Source organism: Spermophilus citellus (assembly GCF_964194105.1).
Source record: "Spermophilus citellus genome assembly, chromosome: 5".
Lineage (NCBI taxonomy): Eukaryota > Metazoa > Chordata > Mammalia > Rodentia > Sciuridae > Spermophilus > Spermophilus citellus.
Window position 1 is genome coordinate 157733803 of NC_138186.1, and position 16870 is coordinate 157750672.

The 16870-nt window shown below is 39.9% G+C and overlaps 1 protein-coding gene across 5 annotated transcripts in view; it reads left to right on the plus strand.

Annotated features, from left to right (window-relative positions):
* Positions 1-2095: 2095 nt before the first annotated feature.
* PCMT1 (protein-L-isoaspartate (D-aspartate) O-methyltransferase) overlaps positions 2096-16870 on the plus strand; it is a gene marked incomplete at its 3' end in the record, with an annotated part of 43993 nt that continues 29218 nt past the window's right edge. Inside the window, exon 1 of one of the 5 annotated variants that reach the window (XM_081294512.1) lies at positions 2096-2586. In XM_081294512.1, coding sequence (XP_081150638.1) covers positions 2352-2586 — 235 coding nt within the window. In that variant the 5' untranslated portion in view covers positions 2096-2351. The remainder of the gene's footprint in view (positions 2587-16870) is intronic. The other 4 variants (XR_014022010.1, XM_081294513.1, XM_081294515.1 and 1 more) reach the window with 4 other exon arrangements.

Genomic DNA, 16870 nt, shown 5'->3' on the forward strand with positions numbered 1-16870 from the left:
CTGCCCATTCTGCAAGGATAGGTTCCTTCCTTATTCCTTTTTCATGATGATACCAGCCCACGATGATATAAATAAACACAGTGCTTGCACTTGCTATCTAGACCACTAATGGCACTTATATTCTGCCCTGTTAGATTTCTTTTGATGTAGACCCCACCCCCAGCCCAACCAGAACGTAAATCCTACTGACTTAGTCTTGTTATTTTTGCACTAAGGATTGAGCCTAAAGGCACTTTAGTCCTGAACTACATTCCTGGCCTTTTTTTTTTTTTTTTTTAAGGTAGAGTCTCGCTAAGTTGCTTAGGGCCTTGCTAAGTTGTTGAGGTTGGCTTTGAATTTTCAATTCTTTTGCCTCAGCTTCCTGAGTCACTGGGATGGCCTGTGCCACCATGCCCAGAGACTTATTCTTATTTCAAATTTTCTTATACTATATATACTTATAACTGCAGGTTGGTTGCTTCCCCACCTTCACCCTGCTCCCAACTTGTTTGCATTACTGGGGATTGAATCTAGGAATCATCTACCACCAAACTACATCTCTACCCTTTTTTTTTTTTTGAGACAAGGTACTGCCTCAGCCTCCCAACATCTGGAATGACAGACAAGCATCACTACACCCAGATCTTGGTTTTATTTTATTTATTCATTTATTTATTTTGGTAACAGGGATTGAACCCAGGAGCACTTAACCACTGAACCACATCCCCAGCCCCCTTTTAAAATTTTGAGACACAGTCTCATCAAGTTGCTTAGGGCATTGCTAAATTGCTGTGGCTGGCTTTGAACTTGAGATCCTCCTGCCTCAGCCACCTGAATTGCTGGGATTACGGGTGTGAGCCCTGACATCCAGCCCTGATTTTGATATTGGTAGTGTATGGAAGCACTGCATGTAAATGTATTCCATCTATATCAGTTCTGGAAAGCATTATCAAGTTCCTATTAAGAATTCAAATTACTGAACCAGGTTCATTTTGTCTGCCATGCAGTATGCCAAATCATCAACATGATGAGTTTTGTAAAAGAGGATTTACTCCTTAGGTAAGTACCAGGAGGTGGAAAAGCCTCCTGGATTGGAATTATTTATAGGTTGAGATGGGGGAAGGTGATTGGGTCAAACTTCATCCATTTCCAGTTTTGGCCACCCATCACAGATGTTATCTGTATTCAACTAAAAGCAAGTAATGAAGAGCTGGTGAACCAGGTTTAGTGTAGAAGAGCAAGTGACTAAAAGCAGGTGAAGTCTGGAGGGTTTATTCAGCAACTAAGTTTCATTTATGATCACAGAATTCTATAAAATAATAATATATATTTTTAATTGGGAACAAGTTGAGTGTCACATGTGACAAAATCTGATACAAAAGAGAATTGGGAAGTTGCTGTCTGCATGGTAGTATAGATGTCTGGACGTAGCCATTTCTTTCTTAAAAGTGTACTGGAATAATGGATGGCTGGATTCTGTCAGTATCAGTGATAATTAGGACTCAGCAATATGGATGCGACAGGCAATGTTCCCTGTCAGCTTCTCACTCATGGTCCTGCAGAACTGATAGCAATAAAAGTTGGTGCCCAATCTAAGAGTGGAATTTGTGAGGCTTAATTAGCTGAAAAGTCACACTTGCATTGGGAGAACAACACATTCACCACATGATACCGAGGTATTTTTTTTTAACCAATTATATCTCTTCACGTTTGTTTTGTTCTAAAAGCGCATTCCCCCCACCTCTCCCCCCCCCCAAGTGATGGCATTCTTACACTCTGTATTTGCGCTTTAGAGTGAAGAAGAAATCAGGGTCCTAAAGTCTCTGTTTAACCAAACAGTGACGTGCTTGTCACTAAGCTAGAGGCTGGTGTACACGATGAGAGGGGCTTTGCCCTTGGGCTCCATTAAGATTATTTTTTCGGCTCCATCCTTGGGAGCCTGGACTCCAACCGACCTAAATATGAGTCAACAAGGTTGGGTGAGACAGGACGGAGGAAGCCCACCGTCTAACAATCTGGACAGCTATAGGAGCAGACTGGCCGCTTGCAACAGCTGACCCGGCGGCGACGGCGGAGCCACCTGCAGTCGCGGTACAGATCCGCCCTGCTAGCCCGCCGCCGCACATGGTGACAGGAGCCACAGGCAGGAACGCGACCCACAGCTCTGGGGACCATCGGCCCGGCCGCAGGGCGAAGTCAGCAAGGGCACGCGGCGGCGGTGGTGCTGACTCAGCACAACCTCCCAGGGGTCGCCCAGCAGCCGCAGCAGCCACCCGCAATCGCCGCAGGGCAACGGGCCTCCCCCGCCTCCGGCCCCACCCGGCCGCACCCGAGGGCGCGCGGCGTCACAGAGCGCATGCGTGCCGCGGGGGATGCCGGGAGCGCGCAGTGGCGGCAGCGACGGCGACGGCGACGGCAGTAATATCGGCGGCAACAGCGGGGACGGGAGCGGGGCGGTGACCGTGTGGGAGGTGGTCTCACTCTTGGGAAAGCTGCTGGGCACCGTCGCCGCGCTGAAGGTGGTTCTGTACCTGCTCCGGGTGTGCTTAGCGATGGCCTGGAAATCCGGCGGCGCCAGCCACTCGGAGCTTATCCACAATCTCCGCAGTAAGTGCCACCCCCGCCCGGTGTGGGCCAGCTTGGGTAGCCTGGACTGGGTCCCCTGAGCCGTCCGGAACGTTCTGTCTTCACCCCCGCGCCTGTTGGAGGGCTTCGGTGCTTGGTTGCACCGGTATTCCGGAACGGCGTGCGCTTGCGATCGCCTACCCCGGGACCTGTCACTCGTCGGCGACGTGGACGGGAAGGGGAGAGATCAAACTGGGGCTGGCTGGTAGTGGGGCAGGGGCAGTCGTCTCCCAGCGGGGCCAGGGTGCGGCGCAGCTGGTGGGGCTGTCACTGGAGCCCGCGGTCGGGCAGGCGAGGGGCGTGACTTGGGGGTGGGGAGGTGTGGGCCTAGGTTCGTAGGGGCTGGGCGGGCTGGGACAGAGGATTCTGCACCCTCGCCCCCCGCTTTTTCTCACCTTCCTCCTCCTTGATCGCCCTCACTGCAAGCTTTCTCTCTTATTCTGCCTCCCCCGCCCTCGGCTTTTTCCTTTGGAGGGAGATGCCACCGTCTGATACCGGCGAGGGGAGGGAGAGGAAGATGAGAGTATTGCCATTGCGGATACTCGGAGAAATTTCTCGGGCGGCTGTCCACTGGAAAGCTCCGTGAGGGGCGAAAGAAGAGAGGATGAGGGGACACTGTTCCTAAGAGACTTGTATTTCTGGCACCTTTATAAGTCCTGAATCCAGGAAACGGTTGTGCCTGTGGAATGTGTGGTTTTTTTTTTTTTTTCCTACCATAGGTTTAAAAAACCTTGTATGAAAGTTTCCTTCTGTCTTTCATTCTTTACCTGATGATAATTTTAGGACGGGGTGAGTGTTGTGTCACATTCTTTATTTTTAATTTTTTTCTCCATCTCACTAAGTAGTTTAGGGCCTTAATAAGTTGCAGAGGCTAGCCTGGAACTCGCGATTCTCCTGCTGCAGTCTCTCAAGTCACTGGAGAGACCAAGCAGGGGCCGGCTGGTGGTGGGGCAGGGGCCATTGCACCCGGATATTCTATAGTTTTTTTTTTTTTTTTTTCATTTTTGTTACACTAGGAATTGAATCCGGGACGGTTCATCACTGAGCCACATCCCCAGTCCTTTTTTATTTTTTATTTTAAGACCGGGTCCTCCTCTAAGTTGCTGAGACTGGCTTTGCACTGGAGTTCCTCCTGCCTCAGCCTTCCTGGTCTCTAGGATTACAGGCGTGCAGCCTCCGCGGCGCCCAGCTCACTTTCATATTCTGGAAGGATGACCGGAAGGCTGCAGTCCATACTAATCTCATTATGGTCAGAATTTACAGCTCTTTCTGCCACTAACTTTGCAAATAAACATATCTTGCCAGGTGACAGTTTTAATTGTCCTGTTTTTCAGCTTTTCAAGAGTTTGTCTTGTCTCTCAATTCCATTTGTAATCCCCTTGAGGGCTGAAATCATTAGGGGAAAAAAAATTGTATCTGCAAAGAAAGTATTCATTCCCCCCCCAACCCCAAGTGTCGCTGTAAGCCTCAATCTATACTAGGCATGCAGAAGTGAATGACAGAAATAAGACTGGTTGGTACTTAATATATTAATTATTTGACTTTTATGTTTTTTTTTTAAAGAGAGAGAATTTTAGTATTTATTTTTTTTAGTTATCGGCAGACACAACATCTTTGTTTGTATGTGGTGCTGAGGATCGAACCTGGGCCGCATGCATGCCAGGCGAGATCGCGCTAGCGCTTGAGCCACATCCCCAGCCCAGTTATTTGGCTTTTAAAAAACAATACTTAGAATGTTGAAATTGTGTCCTTAGTATTAGAGTAATAAAGAGTGTTTAGATGTCAAAATTTAGATGGGTGCAGTGGCACTCACCTGTAATCCCAGGGACTGGGGAGATTTAGGCAGGAAGATCACTACAGCCTCAGCAACTTATCAAGATACTATTTCAAAATTTAAAAAAAAAAAAAAAAAAAAAAATATATATATATATATATATATATATATATATATATTTATGTTTATATTTTAAAGGACTGGCTGTAGTAGAGCTCCCCTGAGTTTGATTCCCAGTACCACAAAAATTTTTTAAATAGATGTCAAATTTTTGTTAACCATTGCCACCATTCACTTTATGGAAGGATGTTTGGAAGTTGATGTTTATGTACCCAGGCAATAGTATGAAGTATGATTTAGCTTCTCATGGATTACACTTAAGTTCAATATGTTGTAAATATTTTCAATGTTGTAAACATTTCTGTTGCTTTTACACTACACAAAATTCTGTACATGAATTGTGACTAAGTAGTTTTCCACCACTATGGTATCAAAGTAAACACTTGGCTGTAGCAGAAATTTGTCATCTACTGGGCACTTAAAGTCTCTCCTTTTTGAGACAACTTTGTGGTAAACCAAGATGAGATCTTTTCCCAGTGATTTTATTTTAATGTATTACATACTGTTCTTAGCTGAAACTTCTAAGGATGTTTTTCTGTCAGAAAATTGAATAAGGAATATTTAACATACTTGGATGTCGATATTGCAAATAATAGTTTTCTGCTAAATCTATGACTGGTAAGAGGAAATTAGGAGTATTCAAATTGTTTAGTTTCTTTTGTAACAATTATGCAACTTTAGTTTTAACTTCTTTTTTGTTTGTTTGTTTTTGGTGGTGCCAGGGATTGGACCCAGGGCCTGTGCATGCTAGGCAAGCATTCTACCAACTGAGCTTTATCCCCAGCCCCTAGTTTTAACTTCTTGCTGAGGTAATTCTTGTTAATCGATTTTTATTTATTAGTTTATTACAAAAGTAATATTTGCCCATGTGAAAATTACAGTTAGGACACAATTTGAAAATATTTCCTTCTTCATGTTTCCCCTATGTGTATTTTTCCTAAATTAAAGTGTTTTTTTTTTCCCCCTTCCATACAGAGGATTGAAGTTGGGGCCTTGTGCATGTTAGGCAAGTGTTCTGTCATTGAGCTAGGCTCTCATTCTCTAAATTAAAAGCATTTAATTTTAACCTTAGGAAAAGATGGAAATGTGATTATGCTGTGGTTTAAAGTTTTAATGTTTTTTTAAAAGATATCAAGTTCACAATTTATTCAAATGTAATATTATAACTTATTGAAGTGTATACTGAGTTTTTTGTTTGTTTGTTTTTGTATTAGAAGAGATCATAATAGCTGGGTGCAGTGGTGCATGCCTGTAACCCCAGCAACTCCAAAGGCTGAGGCAGGAGGATCGCTAATGCAAAGCCAGTCTTAGCAAAAGCAAGCACTAAGCAACTCAGTGAGACCCTGACTCTAATTAAAATGCAAAATAGGGCTGGGGATGTGGCTGAATGGTCTAGTGCCCCTGAATTCAGTCTCTGGCACTCCTCCCCCAAAAAAGAAGGCCTCATAGGGATATGATTGTATCTGATTTCATAGTTGATAGATCATTTATAGTCTATAGCAGTAGATTTCTTGTCATCCAATGGCTTATTTTCTGTTAGAACAAAACTTGAACATGATTTAGAATTCTCCAGGATCACTTGGGGAGCTTGGTAAAATAGATTGCTAGGGCTTGAGAGTTGATATTTCTAAAAAATTCCTAAGTGGGGTTGGTACTGGGATCGTGTTTTGAGAACCATAGATATAGACTATAGAACTGGAAATTACAAGGTTGTGTTCTGCCAATATCTCAGCTAAATCAGTTTTATGCATTAAAGTGAACTTTTAGAAAAATTTTATAGCAGTTCTACCCTATAGAATTCTCTGTGGTGTTCTGTATTTATGAGGTCCAGGATGGTAACTTCTAGCTACTCATGGCCCTAAGCATTTGAAATGTGGTTAGAACAACTGACAAATGGACTTATATCTTATTTAATTAACTGCAGTAACTATATGTAGCCAGTAGTTATCATGTTGGACAGTTCAGGTCTATAAAAATGTAACATAGTTTTTTTATGATTGTAGATTGATAAAATGTGCTCATGAAACAAATTAGCTTAATTTATAACAACTGTGAGCCTGCTTAACCCAGGAAATATGACTGTTGAATACTTATATTAGAGGTTTTTTTTTTTTCCCTACTTTTATTGAGGTAACTTCAAGAGTACATGAGGTGGACATCTAAATCAGAGGTTTTATAGAAAGTTAACTCTTAACTAATAGATTTTTTTTCTTTTTGAGACAAGGTCTCTCTAAATTACTGAGGCCATGAATTTGCAATCCTCCTGCCTCAGCCTCCCAAGTTGCTAGGATTACAGAGTTGTATTATATAAGCCACCATACCTGGCCGAACCTAATAGATTTTAAATACTATATTGGGCACTTTAAAGCAATGCAAACAATTGTTTCAAATGCTTTTTTTTTTTTTTTTTTTTTTTTTGTACTAGGGATTGAACTCAGGGGTACTCGGCCACTGAGCCACATCCTCAGCCCTATTTTTGTATTTTATTTAGAGACAGGGTCTCACTGCGTTGCTTAGCGCCTCGCTGTTGCTGAGGCTGGCTTTGAATTGGTGATCCTCCTGTCTCAACCTCCTGAGCAGCTGGGATTACAGGTGTACACCAGCATACCGGGCACTAAATGCTAATTTTTTACCTGTTGATATTTGTAAAAAAAATTATCTACTACCCTAATGCATCAGTTGTTTTTACTTGTTTCTTGTGCATCCTTGATTGTGTCGTTTTGCATATCAGTCAAGTACTATTTGAGTGCCCTCTTTCTTTTTTTTTTTTTTAATTGGGGTCTCACGATGTTTCCAGGCTTGCCTCTGACCCCTGGGTTTAAGCTATCCTCTTGTCTCATCCTCCTGAGAATCAGGTACTCCCCACCACACCCAGCTAAGTACCTTTTATATTCTAGGCACTGTGGGGATATAGCAGTGAGCAAACAAACATTCACTTGCTTTTGTATCTACTTACAGTAGGAGCAGCCAAGTAAAATGTATAGTATGTCATATAATGCATCATAATTGGCAACATAGGGAAGGATGGAGATTATGGGATAGTGGGTTTATAGTTGTAGGGGAGAGAATTCTCATTAAAGTGTCATTTGAGCGAAGATTTGGTGGAGGGCAAGGGACAAGGCATGCAGGTAGAGCTAAGAGACAAGCTTTCCATACAGAAGACATAGCACGTGCTAGACTTTTATCTGGGGAATTGGAGACAAGAATATGACACTTTTGTGTGCACCTGGGATAAATATAACCAGCTAGTAAAATCCTAAGAAATTGGAGCTTGCTTTGTTTGTTTAGTGGTGCTGAGATTTGACCTAGGGTCTCGGACATACTAGGCAAGTGCTTCACTTCTGACTATAACCCCAGTCCCATGAAGTCATGAAATCTCATTTAGAATCTAGAAAATGTGCTACTTAAATTTAACTTAACTAAAACTAAATGAAATAAAAGATTCCATTCTTCAGAAATACCAGCCACATTTCAAGAGCTCAGAAGGCCCAAGAAGGTAGTAGATACCCTACTGGACAGTACAGATATAGAATATATCCCTATCACAGAAACTTCTTTAGGATTTCACTAGATCTAGATACTTGGTTGTGTTGCATTTCATTTAATGTGATCTTTGGCTGTATGAGGGGGAAAGGCTCCATTGTACTATTATACATATTTTTATTTGTGTTGTTTTTTGCTCTCGATGACATGCTTTAAGGGTAACAATCAAAAAACCAAAGATTATTACACAAGATGATGAAGATAAAAAGAGAATCAGCATTTTATATGATGCTTTAGCAGGATTGAAGCTGTTTGGTTTAGCAGAGAGGTTTTATTTTTATTTTTTTATTTTTTTTTTAAATATTTATTCTTAAGTTTTAGATCGACACAGTATACTTATTTTACATTTATGTGGTGCTGAGGCTCGAACTCAGTGCCTTGTGCATGCTAGGTGAGCACTCTACCACTGAGCCACAGCCCCAGCCCCGTAGCAGAGAGGTTTTAGTAAACAATGGTGTTTAAATATTTAAAGAAATGTTGTGTAGAAAAGGACAAATGGGAGACAGATTTGGCTCATTATAAGGAAGAATTCACAAAGCTATCCTAACAATCAAAGAGTTGGCTTTGAACATAGTGTTTTCTGTCATTGAATACATTGAAGCAAAGAATGGTTGAACATTTCCCTATAAGGGATATTGTAGATGGGATTTTTTCATCAGATTTGAATATACACTAAATCTTCAAGGATGATTTCAAATCAGATTCTGTGGTTTTTTTAAAGCAGTAATATTATGGATTGCATACTGACTGCTTATAGGGTATTATGTTATGTTTTAGATCAATCAAAGTTAATAGTTTGCCGCTAACTTCCTTTTTTTTGGTACTGATGATTTAACCCAAGGACAATTTACCACTAAGCTACATCCCTAGCCCTTTTATTTTTTTATTTTGAGACAGGGTCTCACTAAGTTGCTTAGGGCCTCACTAAATTTCTGAGGCTGGCCTTGAACTTGCCTCAGCCTCAGCCTCCTGCTTCCTGTCTCCTGCCTTAGCCTCCTTGGCCACTGGGATTATAGGCGTGCACCACTGTGCCTGGCATTTGACTCTAACTTCTAATGTTACCTACATTTTAGAGTTTTGGATAAGATGAAAAGGAATCCATGGAACATATCCTTCTCCTTTGAGAGCCAGCATCAAAACAAACTTTACTTGTATCTATCAATTAAAGGTGATTAAAGAATAGAAGATGTATGTTTTTTTTAATCACATAAAATTCTTCTTTGATTGTACTATGAACTTAAATCTTTGATTGTACTATGAACTTAAATCTCAGCCCTTTATACTTTTTTTGCTTGATGTGTCTGGAGCTTTACCATGGTGCCTACTCATTCTAGATGTGTAGTAAAAGTTGAATGTTTGTTAACTTCTCATTATGGATAGTTGAGAAGAAATATAGGATAAATGATTAATAACTATTAAGTCTTTTAAATTAATATAATAAGGTATACTTCTATTGAGTTATAATGTCGTAACAAGTTTAAAAAAAAGTTTCTGTGTGTTTTGAAAACCATCTGCTTCATTCCAGCACTGGCCCTCTCCTCTTCATTTCTGCTGGTGTTCCTTCCATTCTACTCTCCTAGATCAAAAGTCTTGGAATAATTATTGATTTTTTCGGTAATTAAACTAACTCAGTAGTTCTTACAAATGTCTTTCATGTCCATTCACTTATTTTCATTGATACCATCTGTGTTAGTCAGTTTACATCACTGTAACAAATGCTTCAGTTGATCAACTTATAAAGATAAGAGGTTTGTTTTGGCTCACAATTTTAGAGGCTTCATTCCATGATCAGTTGGTCCTGCTGCTTTATATATCTGGCGAGGCTACACATCATAGCAAAAGAGCTTCTTGAAGCATAGCTGCTCTCCTCATGGTCAAGAAGTGAAAGAGGAAGAGACTGGGATCCCATAGTCTCTTTCAGGAACATACCAATGACCTGAAGACCTCTTACTAGGCCCCACCTCTTAAAGTTTCTACCACTTCCACTAGTACCAAGCTGCAGACCGAGCCTTTTAACACATGGGTCTTTGGGGGGCATTCCAGACCCAAACTATAGCCTTCTGTCCCTGGCCCCCAAAGATTCATGTCTACCTCACCATCTAATCATTGTGCTCTCATTTTTTTCCCAGTTCTCACAGTAACTTTGACTAAAAGCAGATAGTAGTACTCATGCCATAGCCTGAATGCTTTGCTGCCTTGAAATTTCCTCTGTCAGATAAACTAGTCTGTCACCTTTAAGCTCAGCCTCCCATAAAGTCTCAGGGCATGGATGAAATCAGCTAAATTCCTTGACACAGTATCGTAAGGATGACTAATTCCCAATGGAATGCTTGTTTTCATCTGAAGACTCATCAGCATAGCCTTTACTGTCTGTATTCCTGTGAGCATTCAGGTGTTCTGAATCTCCATGAGTCATCTGTTAGACTCTGCTTACAGCATTTTAGGCTTTCTCTAGGTTATTTCTCCAAACTTCCAGATTGTTTCTGGAAGTCAATTCCGAAAGGCTTCTCTACATATTGTCTCAGGTATAGCTAGAGTCAGTAGCCCCACTTTGCAGTACCAATGTTCTGTGCTAATCAGCCTTTTGTCATTAAACTCCTGAGATAATACACTTAGGAAAGGTTTATTTTGATTCATAGTTTTGGAGTTTTCATTTCATGATCGATTGGCCTTGCTGCTTTGGGCCTGTGGTGAGGCAGCACATCATGGCAGAAGTCTGTGGCAGAACAAGCTGCCCAGCTCATGACCAAGAAGTGGAAAAGCTGGGTGGGGAGGAAGGAAGAGACCAGGGTCCCATGATGTTCTTCAAGAACATGCCCCCCAATGACCTGAGTCACTAGGCCCCGCATCCTAAAAGTTTGCATCACTTCCCAGTACTGCTACAGGCTGGGGACATATGAGCCTTTTGGGGGAACAGGCCAGATCCAAACTGTAGTACCATCCCAGTCTAGGTTCCTAGTTCATGCTTAGAGTGATGCAGCTGCTGTCTGGTTGTCATAGTTTTTAACTTACCTCACTTAGGTTCACTCTGCCCCTTTTACTAATTTTCCTAGCATACTGTTTTCTGTCACATTAGTTTTCTGCTCAGGTTTCCAGGTGCTTTCTGTATCAAGTGTAAACCTCAGGCTTAGTTTTCAGACCTCTTTAGTGTCTTATATGACCTACTCCCGTGTTCTATCTCCACTCTATTCTCATATTCCTTCTTATATGTAGTGCACTAGGGTACATGTCCAACTGCTGTAACAAAGACCCCAAAACAGTGACATAAACAAAATAAATATTTCTTTCCAATAACAACCCACATGTAAGCATTTCAGGGCTGATACAGTATTTTCATGGTGTTGATCTGGCTTCTTCTCTTTTGTTGTGCTTTTCTTTCCCACATCTGCAAAGTTGAAGATAGTTTATCTCCACCATTTCCACAGTCCAACCCGTAGGGAGGAAAACAGAAGAAAGAGCAGAACACCCACTTGTTTTAAGGGCATGACCTGGAAGTTGCATGCGTAATTTCTGCCTGTGTTCCATTGAGAAGAACTTAATTGTAAGCTTACACGTAATTACAGGGAGGCTAAAGAAATGCCTCCAGTTAAAATTCTGCCACTGGAAGGAAGCGGAGTTCTTGCTTCATATTGCTAAGTATAGAGGGTGTGTGTGTATATGTGTGTGTGTGTGTGTTTTTGCACATGGGTGTTCATACATATTACATACTCTATGATAGGGACCTCTGTCTCTCTGCAGGTTTTAGGAGATGTTAGGAGCATTGAAAAGGTAAAATTTCAGTTATGTATGTGCATAGTTAAAAGATAATAAAAAGCAATAGTTGCTTATCCTGTTCCTCCCTACCTCAAATTCATTGCCTAGAGTGAGCCACTTGTAACTGTTTTTGATTCTTTAGGTGATTTTTTTTTTTTTTTTTAACCTGAAGACTTGCTATGTTGCCCAAATGTCTTCATCCAACTCCTGGGCTTAAGTGATCATCCCACCTCAGCCTCCACAGTGCTGGGATTGGAGGCACACAACACTGAGCCAAGTTTACTATTTCTTGTTCTATCAACTTTAGACATCATCTGCTGACCCTCCTTCCAAGATGGATAAGTATTACACAGTATAAACCCCTCTTCCCCCACATTGTTACATCATAATTTTTTGCTTCCTCATTTGTGGCTACTATTTTTTTTTTGATGGCAGTGGGATTGAACCCAGGGGCTCTGCTATATTTATTGCCAGTTCTTTTTTTTTTTTTTTTGGTACCATGGATTGAACCCAGGGACACTTAACCATTGAGCCACATCCCCAACTCTTTTTATTTTTTTATTTTGAGACAAGGTGTTGCCAAGTTACCTAGGGCCTTGCTAACATTGAGACTTGCTTAGAACTTGTAATTCTCCTGCCTCAGTCTCCTGAGCCACTGGGATTACAGGCATGTGCCACTGCACCCAGCTTGTGTCTATGTTTGGAATTTGTTTTTTCTTCTGGAAATTGATCCCAGAGTCTTAGGCATGCTTGCAAGTACTCTACCACTGAGCATCCTAAGCCCTACTTGTGTAACTCTTGAGTTATATACTTTTGTTTCTTGTTCCATAATGTATGAACAGGCATTAACTCTTAATCTTAACCCTTCTACTTTTTAAGGGCAATAGGGAACTCCCTCTCTCATTTTCCAGTTCACTAGCAATTCTTTTACAAAAGTTGATAGCATTTATATTTTATTCTGAGCAGTAAATAAATATTCTGCACTTTGCTAATTTTAAAAAGTTGAGAAGCAGTAACCATTGTTAATATTTATGACTGTTAACACTGCTGAGCTTGTAATCTTACAGGTTTTGAAGTAAACTGCCCCTCTATTTGCAGATAGCATAATCCTTTACACAGGAAATCTAGTGGAGCCCACATTCTTTGTGTCTCATGTCACATATATCTCTGCTATTGAAGAGGAATGTCAAAACTTTTCCTTTTTTTAAAACACTTTATCAGTTGCTTGAAACCCTGCCATGTTTTAGCTTTCTAATTTTTTCCCCCTGAAATTTGGCTTATCCACTGAGATAATAGGCATGCACCACCAAGTTCAAATGCCTCTCAAGTTGGATAGAGAAACCTTAGGAACACACTGTTTTTTTTTTTCAGACATTTAATTATTTGGTTTATGATTTGGATTCTGTTATATGTGCCTTTTTGAATCCTACTACTCATTTATATCAGTTGTATATTTGGACCATTATCCATTACTATAACAATTTAATTAGGGTCCTCAGAACCTAGGGCTGCAAGCAGATTGCAAATGGGTGGTTCTCAAGCTGTCACTGTTTCTGAAAGCCTAATGATATTGCACAATTACCTCTAATTTGGCTATACATGCAAAGTAAAACATCAAATTACTTTATTGTTTGATAGAAACATTTGAGGGGAATAATAGTTATATATATCATAGAAGACCCAAAACAGGAAAATGATTTAAAAACTTAGTAAGTGTAATCTTCTTTGATTTAGGCATCTTTGAAAACATGGGGTCATGGGTTAAAAAAATATATAAAAACAACCTTGTGATGAAATTTTGGAAGACACACAGTGATGGCCCAATAAAGCTCCTCCTCCTCCTCCTCCTCCATCATCATCATCATCATCATCCCAGTACCAAAAAGAAAAAAAGATTTAATCAGACTGAGTTTTATCAATTTTTATTTTATTTTTTGATACTGGGGATTGAACCCAGAGACAATCAATGAATCACATGCCCATCCCTTTTTTGTATTTATTTAGAGACAGGGTCTCACTGTGTTACTTGGGGCCTCACTGAATTGCTGAGGCTAGTTTTGAACTTGGGATCCTCCTACTTCAGCCTCCCAAGCATCTGGGATTACAGGCATGTGCCACTGCATCTGGCTTTTTTTTTTTTTTTTTTTTTTTAAATTGTTGACTTGTCCTTTATTTCCTGAAAATGCTCATTGCTCTTAAGAAACTTAATAGTTACTTTTTTTTCCTTTCCTTAGTACTGGGGATTAAACCCAGGGCCTTGCACATAGTAGGCAAGCATTTTTCCACTGAGCTACACCCTCATAAAAAATCAAGACAGGGTCTCACTGAATTGTTCAGACTGGCCTGGTACTTGTGATCTTCTTGCCTTAGCCTCTTGAGTAGCTGGTATTATAGGTATGAACCACCATGTCCAGATGTTTTTGATCTCTATGAATTTGCTGATTGTAGACATTTCATTAAATGGAATCATATATGTTCTTTTATAACTGACTTATTTCACTTAGCATAATCTTTTTCAAAGTTTACCATGTTGTAGCATAAATTAACTTTTTTTTTTTTTTTTTTTTTTTGGGTAGTGGGGATTGAGCCTGGGGCACTCTACTACTTAGCTATATCTCCAGCCCTTTTTATTTTGAGATAAGGCCTCTCTAAGTTGCCCAGTCTGGCTTTGAATTTATAATCCTTAGAACTTAGTTTATACAACCTTTACCAGAGGCCATTCATCTTTTGATGAATATTTCCACCTTCTGCTTATTCTCTTTTTTGTGGTTCTGAGGATTGAACTCATGCCCTCATGCATGCTAGGCCAGCACTTTACAGTAAGGTACATCCCTAGTTCACCTTTTGCTTTGTTTTTTCTAAATAATGTTGCCGGGACCATTCATGTACAAATTTACATGTGGTCATATGTTTTCACTTCTCTGTATGTCTAGGAGTGGAACTATTGAGTCATATGGTGACTGTCTTTAGCAATTTGAGAAGCTGTTTTTCCAAAGTTACTGCTCCATTTTATATTCCTACTCGAAGTGCATGAGGGTTCCAGTTTCATCACATTCTTGCCAACACATTTTATTTTATTTAAGAGACAGGGTCTTCTTATATTGTCCAGATTGGCCTTGAACTCCTGGGCTAAAGTAGTCCTGGGACTACAGGTTCCTACCACCACTTCTGGTGTATTATCTGACTGTTTATTATAGCTAGCCTAGCAAATATGAAATGATATCTCATTGTGGTTTTAACTTGCATTTTCTTTTCACTAATGATGTCTAGCTTTCATGTGCATATTGGCTTTTTGCATTTCTTCTTCAAAGAAATATCTGGTTAGATCCTTAGCATGTTTCTTAATTTGGGTTATTTGTCTTTTAATATTGAATTGTAAGAGTTTCTTACATGTTCTAGCTGTAAGCACCCTCTTAAATATATGAGTCACAAATATTTTTTCCCACTATATGAGTGATCTTTTCACTTGCTTGCTTTCTTTGTTTTTAATTTTTTGGTACTGGGGTTTGAACCCAGGGATGCTTTACCACTGAGATAGATCTCCAGTCCTTTATTTTTATTATATTCTTTTTAATTTTGAGACAGTGTCTTCTAAGTGCTTAGGGCCTTGCTAAGTTGCTGATGTTGACCTCAAACCTGCAACCTCCTGCCTTAGCCTCCTGAGTTGCTGAGATAACAGGCATGCAGATCTTTTGCTTTCTTGAGTAGTATCTGTTGAAGTACAAATTTTTAATTTTGATGCTTTTGTTGCCATATGTAAGAATTCATTGCCAAATCTAAGTTTGTGAAGATTTACTCCAGTATTTTCTTCTGTGAGTGTTATGGGTTTAGGTCTTATATTTAGGTCTTCAATAAATTTTTAATTAATTTTTGTATATGGTATGAGGAAAAAGTTGAACATCATTTTTTTGCATGTGGCTCTTTGTTTGTCCCAGCACTATTTGTTGAAAAAGATTATTTATTATTGAGTAATTTTGACACCCTTTATTGACCCACTGACTTTTTTTTAACACAATAATATTTTTTTAAAATTTATTTATTTATTAACCTGTATTCTATTTATATGCAATGCTGAGAATCAAACCTAGTGCCTCACATACTCTAGGCAAATGCTTTGCCACTGAACCACAACCCTAGCTCCTGACCCACTGACTTCCCCCATCCCATTACTGGTGATTGAACCTGAACCTAGGGATGCTTCACTGAGTACATCCCCATCCTTTTTTATTTTCTATTTTGAGACTCACTGAGTTACCAAGCCTGGCTTCACATTTGTGATCCTTCTATCTCAGCCTCCAGAGTAGCTAGAGTTGTAGGAGTGTGTCTCTGTACCAGGCTCTTAGAAACTTAAACTTGAATCCCCATTTTTGCTGTCTGTGATCACAGGTGTTCAACTTTAGCAAGAGCACTTTTTATTCTATTTATAGATAATTTAAAGTCTGGATATTCTGTCTCTTAGTAATGTGATGGTGTAGATCCTGTGTGGTTTTGTTTGAGCTCCTTCTTGATCTATGTTTAGGTATTTTGAGCAACTCTGTGGAGAAGTTCAGATTCTGGTGGCTGCTATTACTTTCGAGATTGAAAGTGCCATAATTGATGAATAAGTTGTGTTAGTTTGTATAGCATTTTAGACTTCCCATGATTCTTTTCCTGAAGAAGTCTCATATAAAACAGTCATTCATAATGTAGTCAAACTAATCAAAGCATGTTTTGATTGAATTTTTTCATTCATTTTTCAATTGTTAAAGTCATGTTCATTTGTTTATTCTTAACAGATTTTAAATCTGTGATGACAGGAACTAGGCTATCTTATTTATTATAATCATACCATAAGCATGTTGTGTTGTGTCTGATATGTCATTGTCAGCTAGCATATTGAAAAAGTCAGTGAGAGCATTAGTTATTTGCATGGTACCATGAGGATTATTGAAGTTTAACATTTATTAAATCTCAAAGAACTAAATGTTGGGGAAGCCAGATGAGATATATATATATATTTTATATTCTTGAAAATTTCACTGCTTTTGGACTCTACAGCAATATCAGCCAGGTTTTTATCCTGCCTCTGTTGTGGTT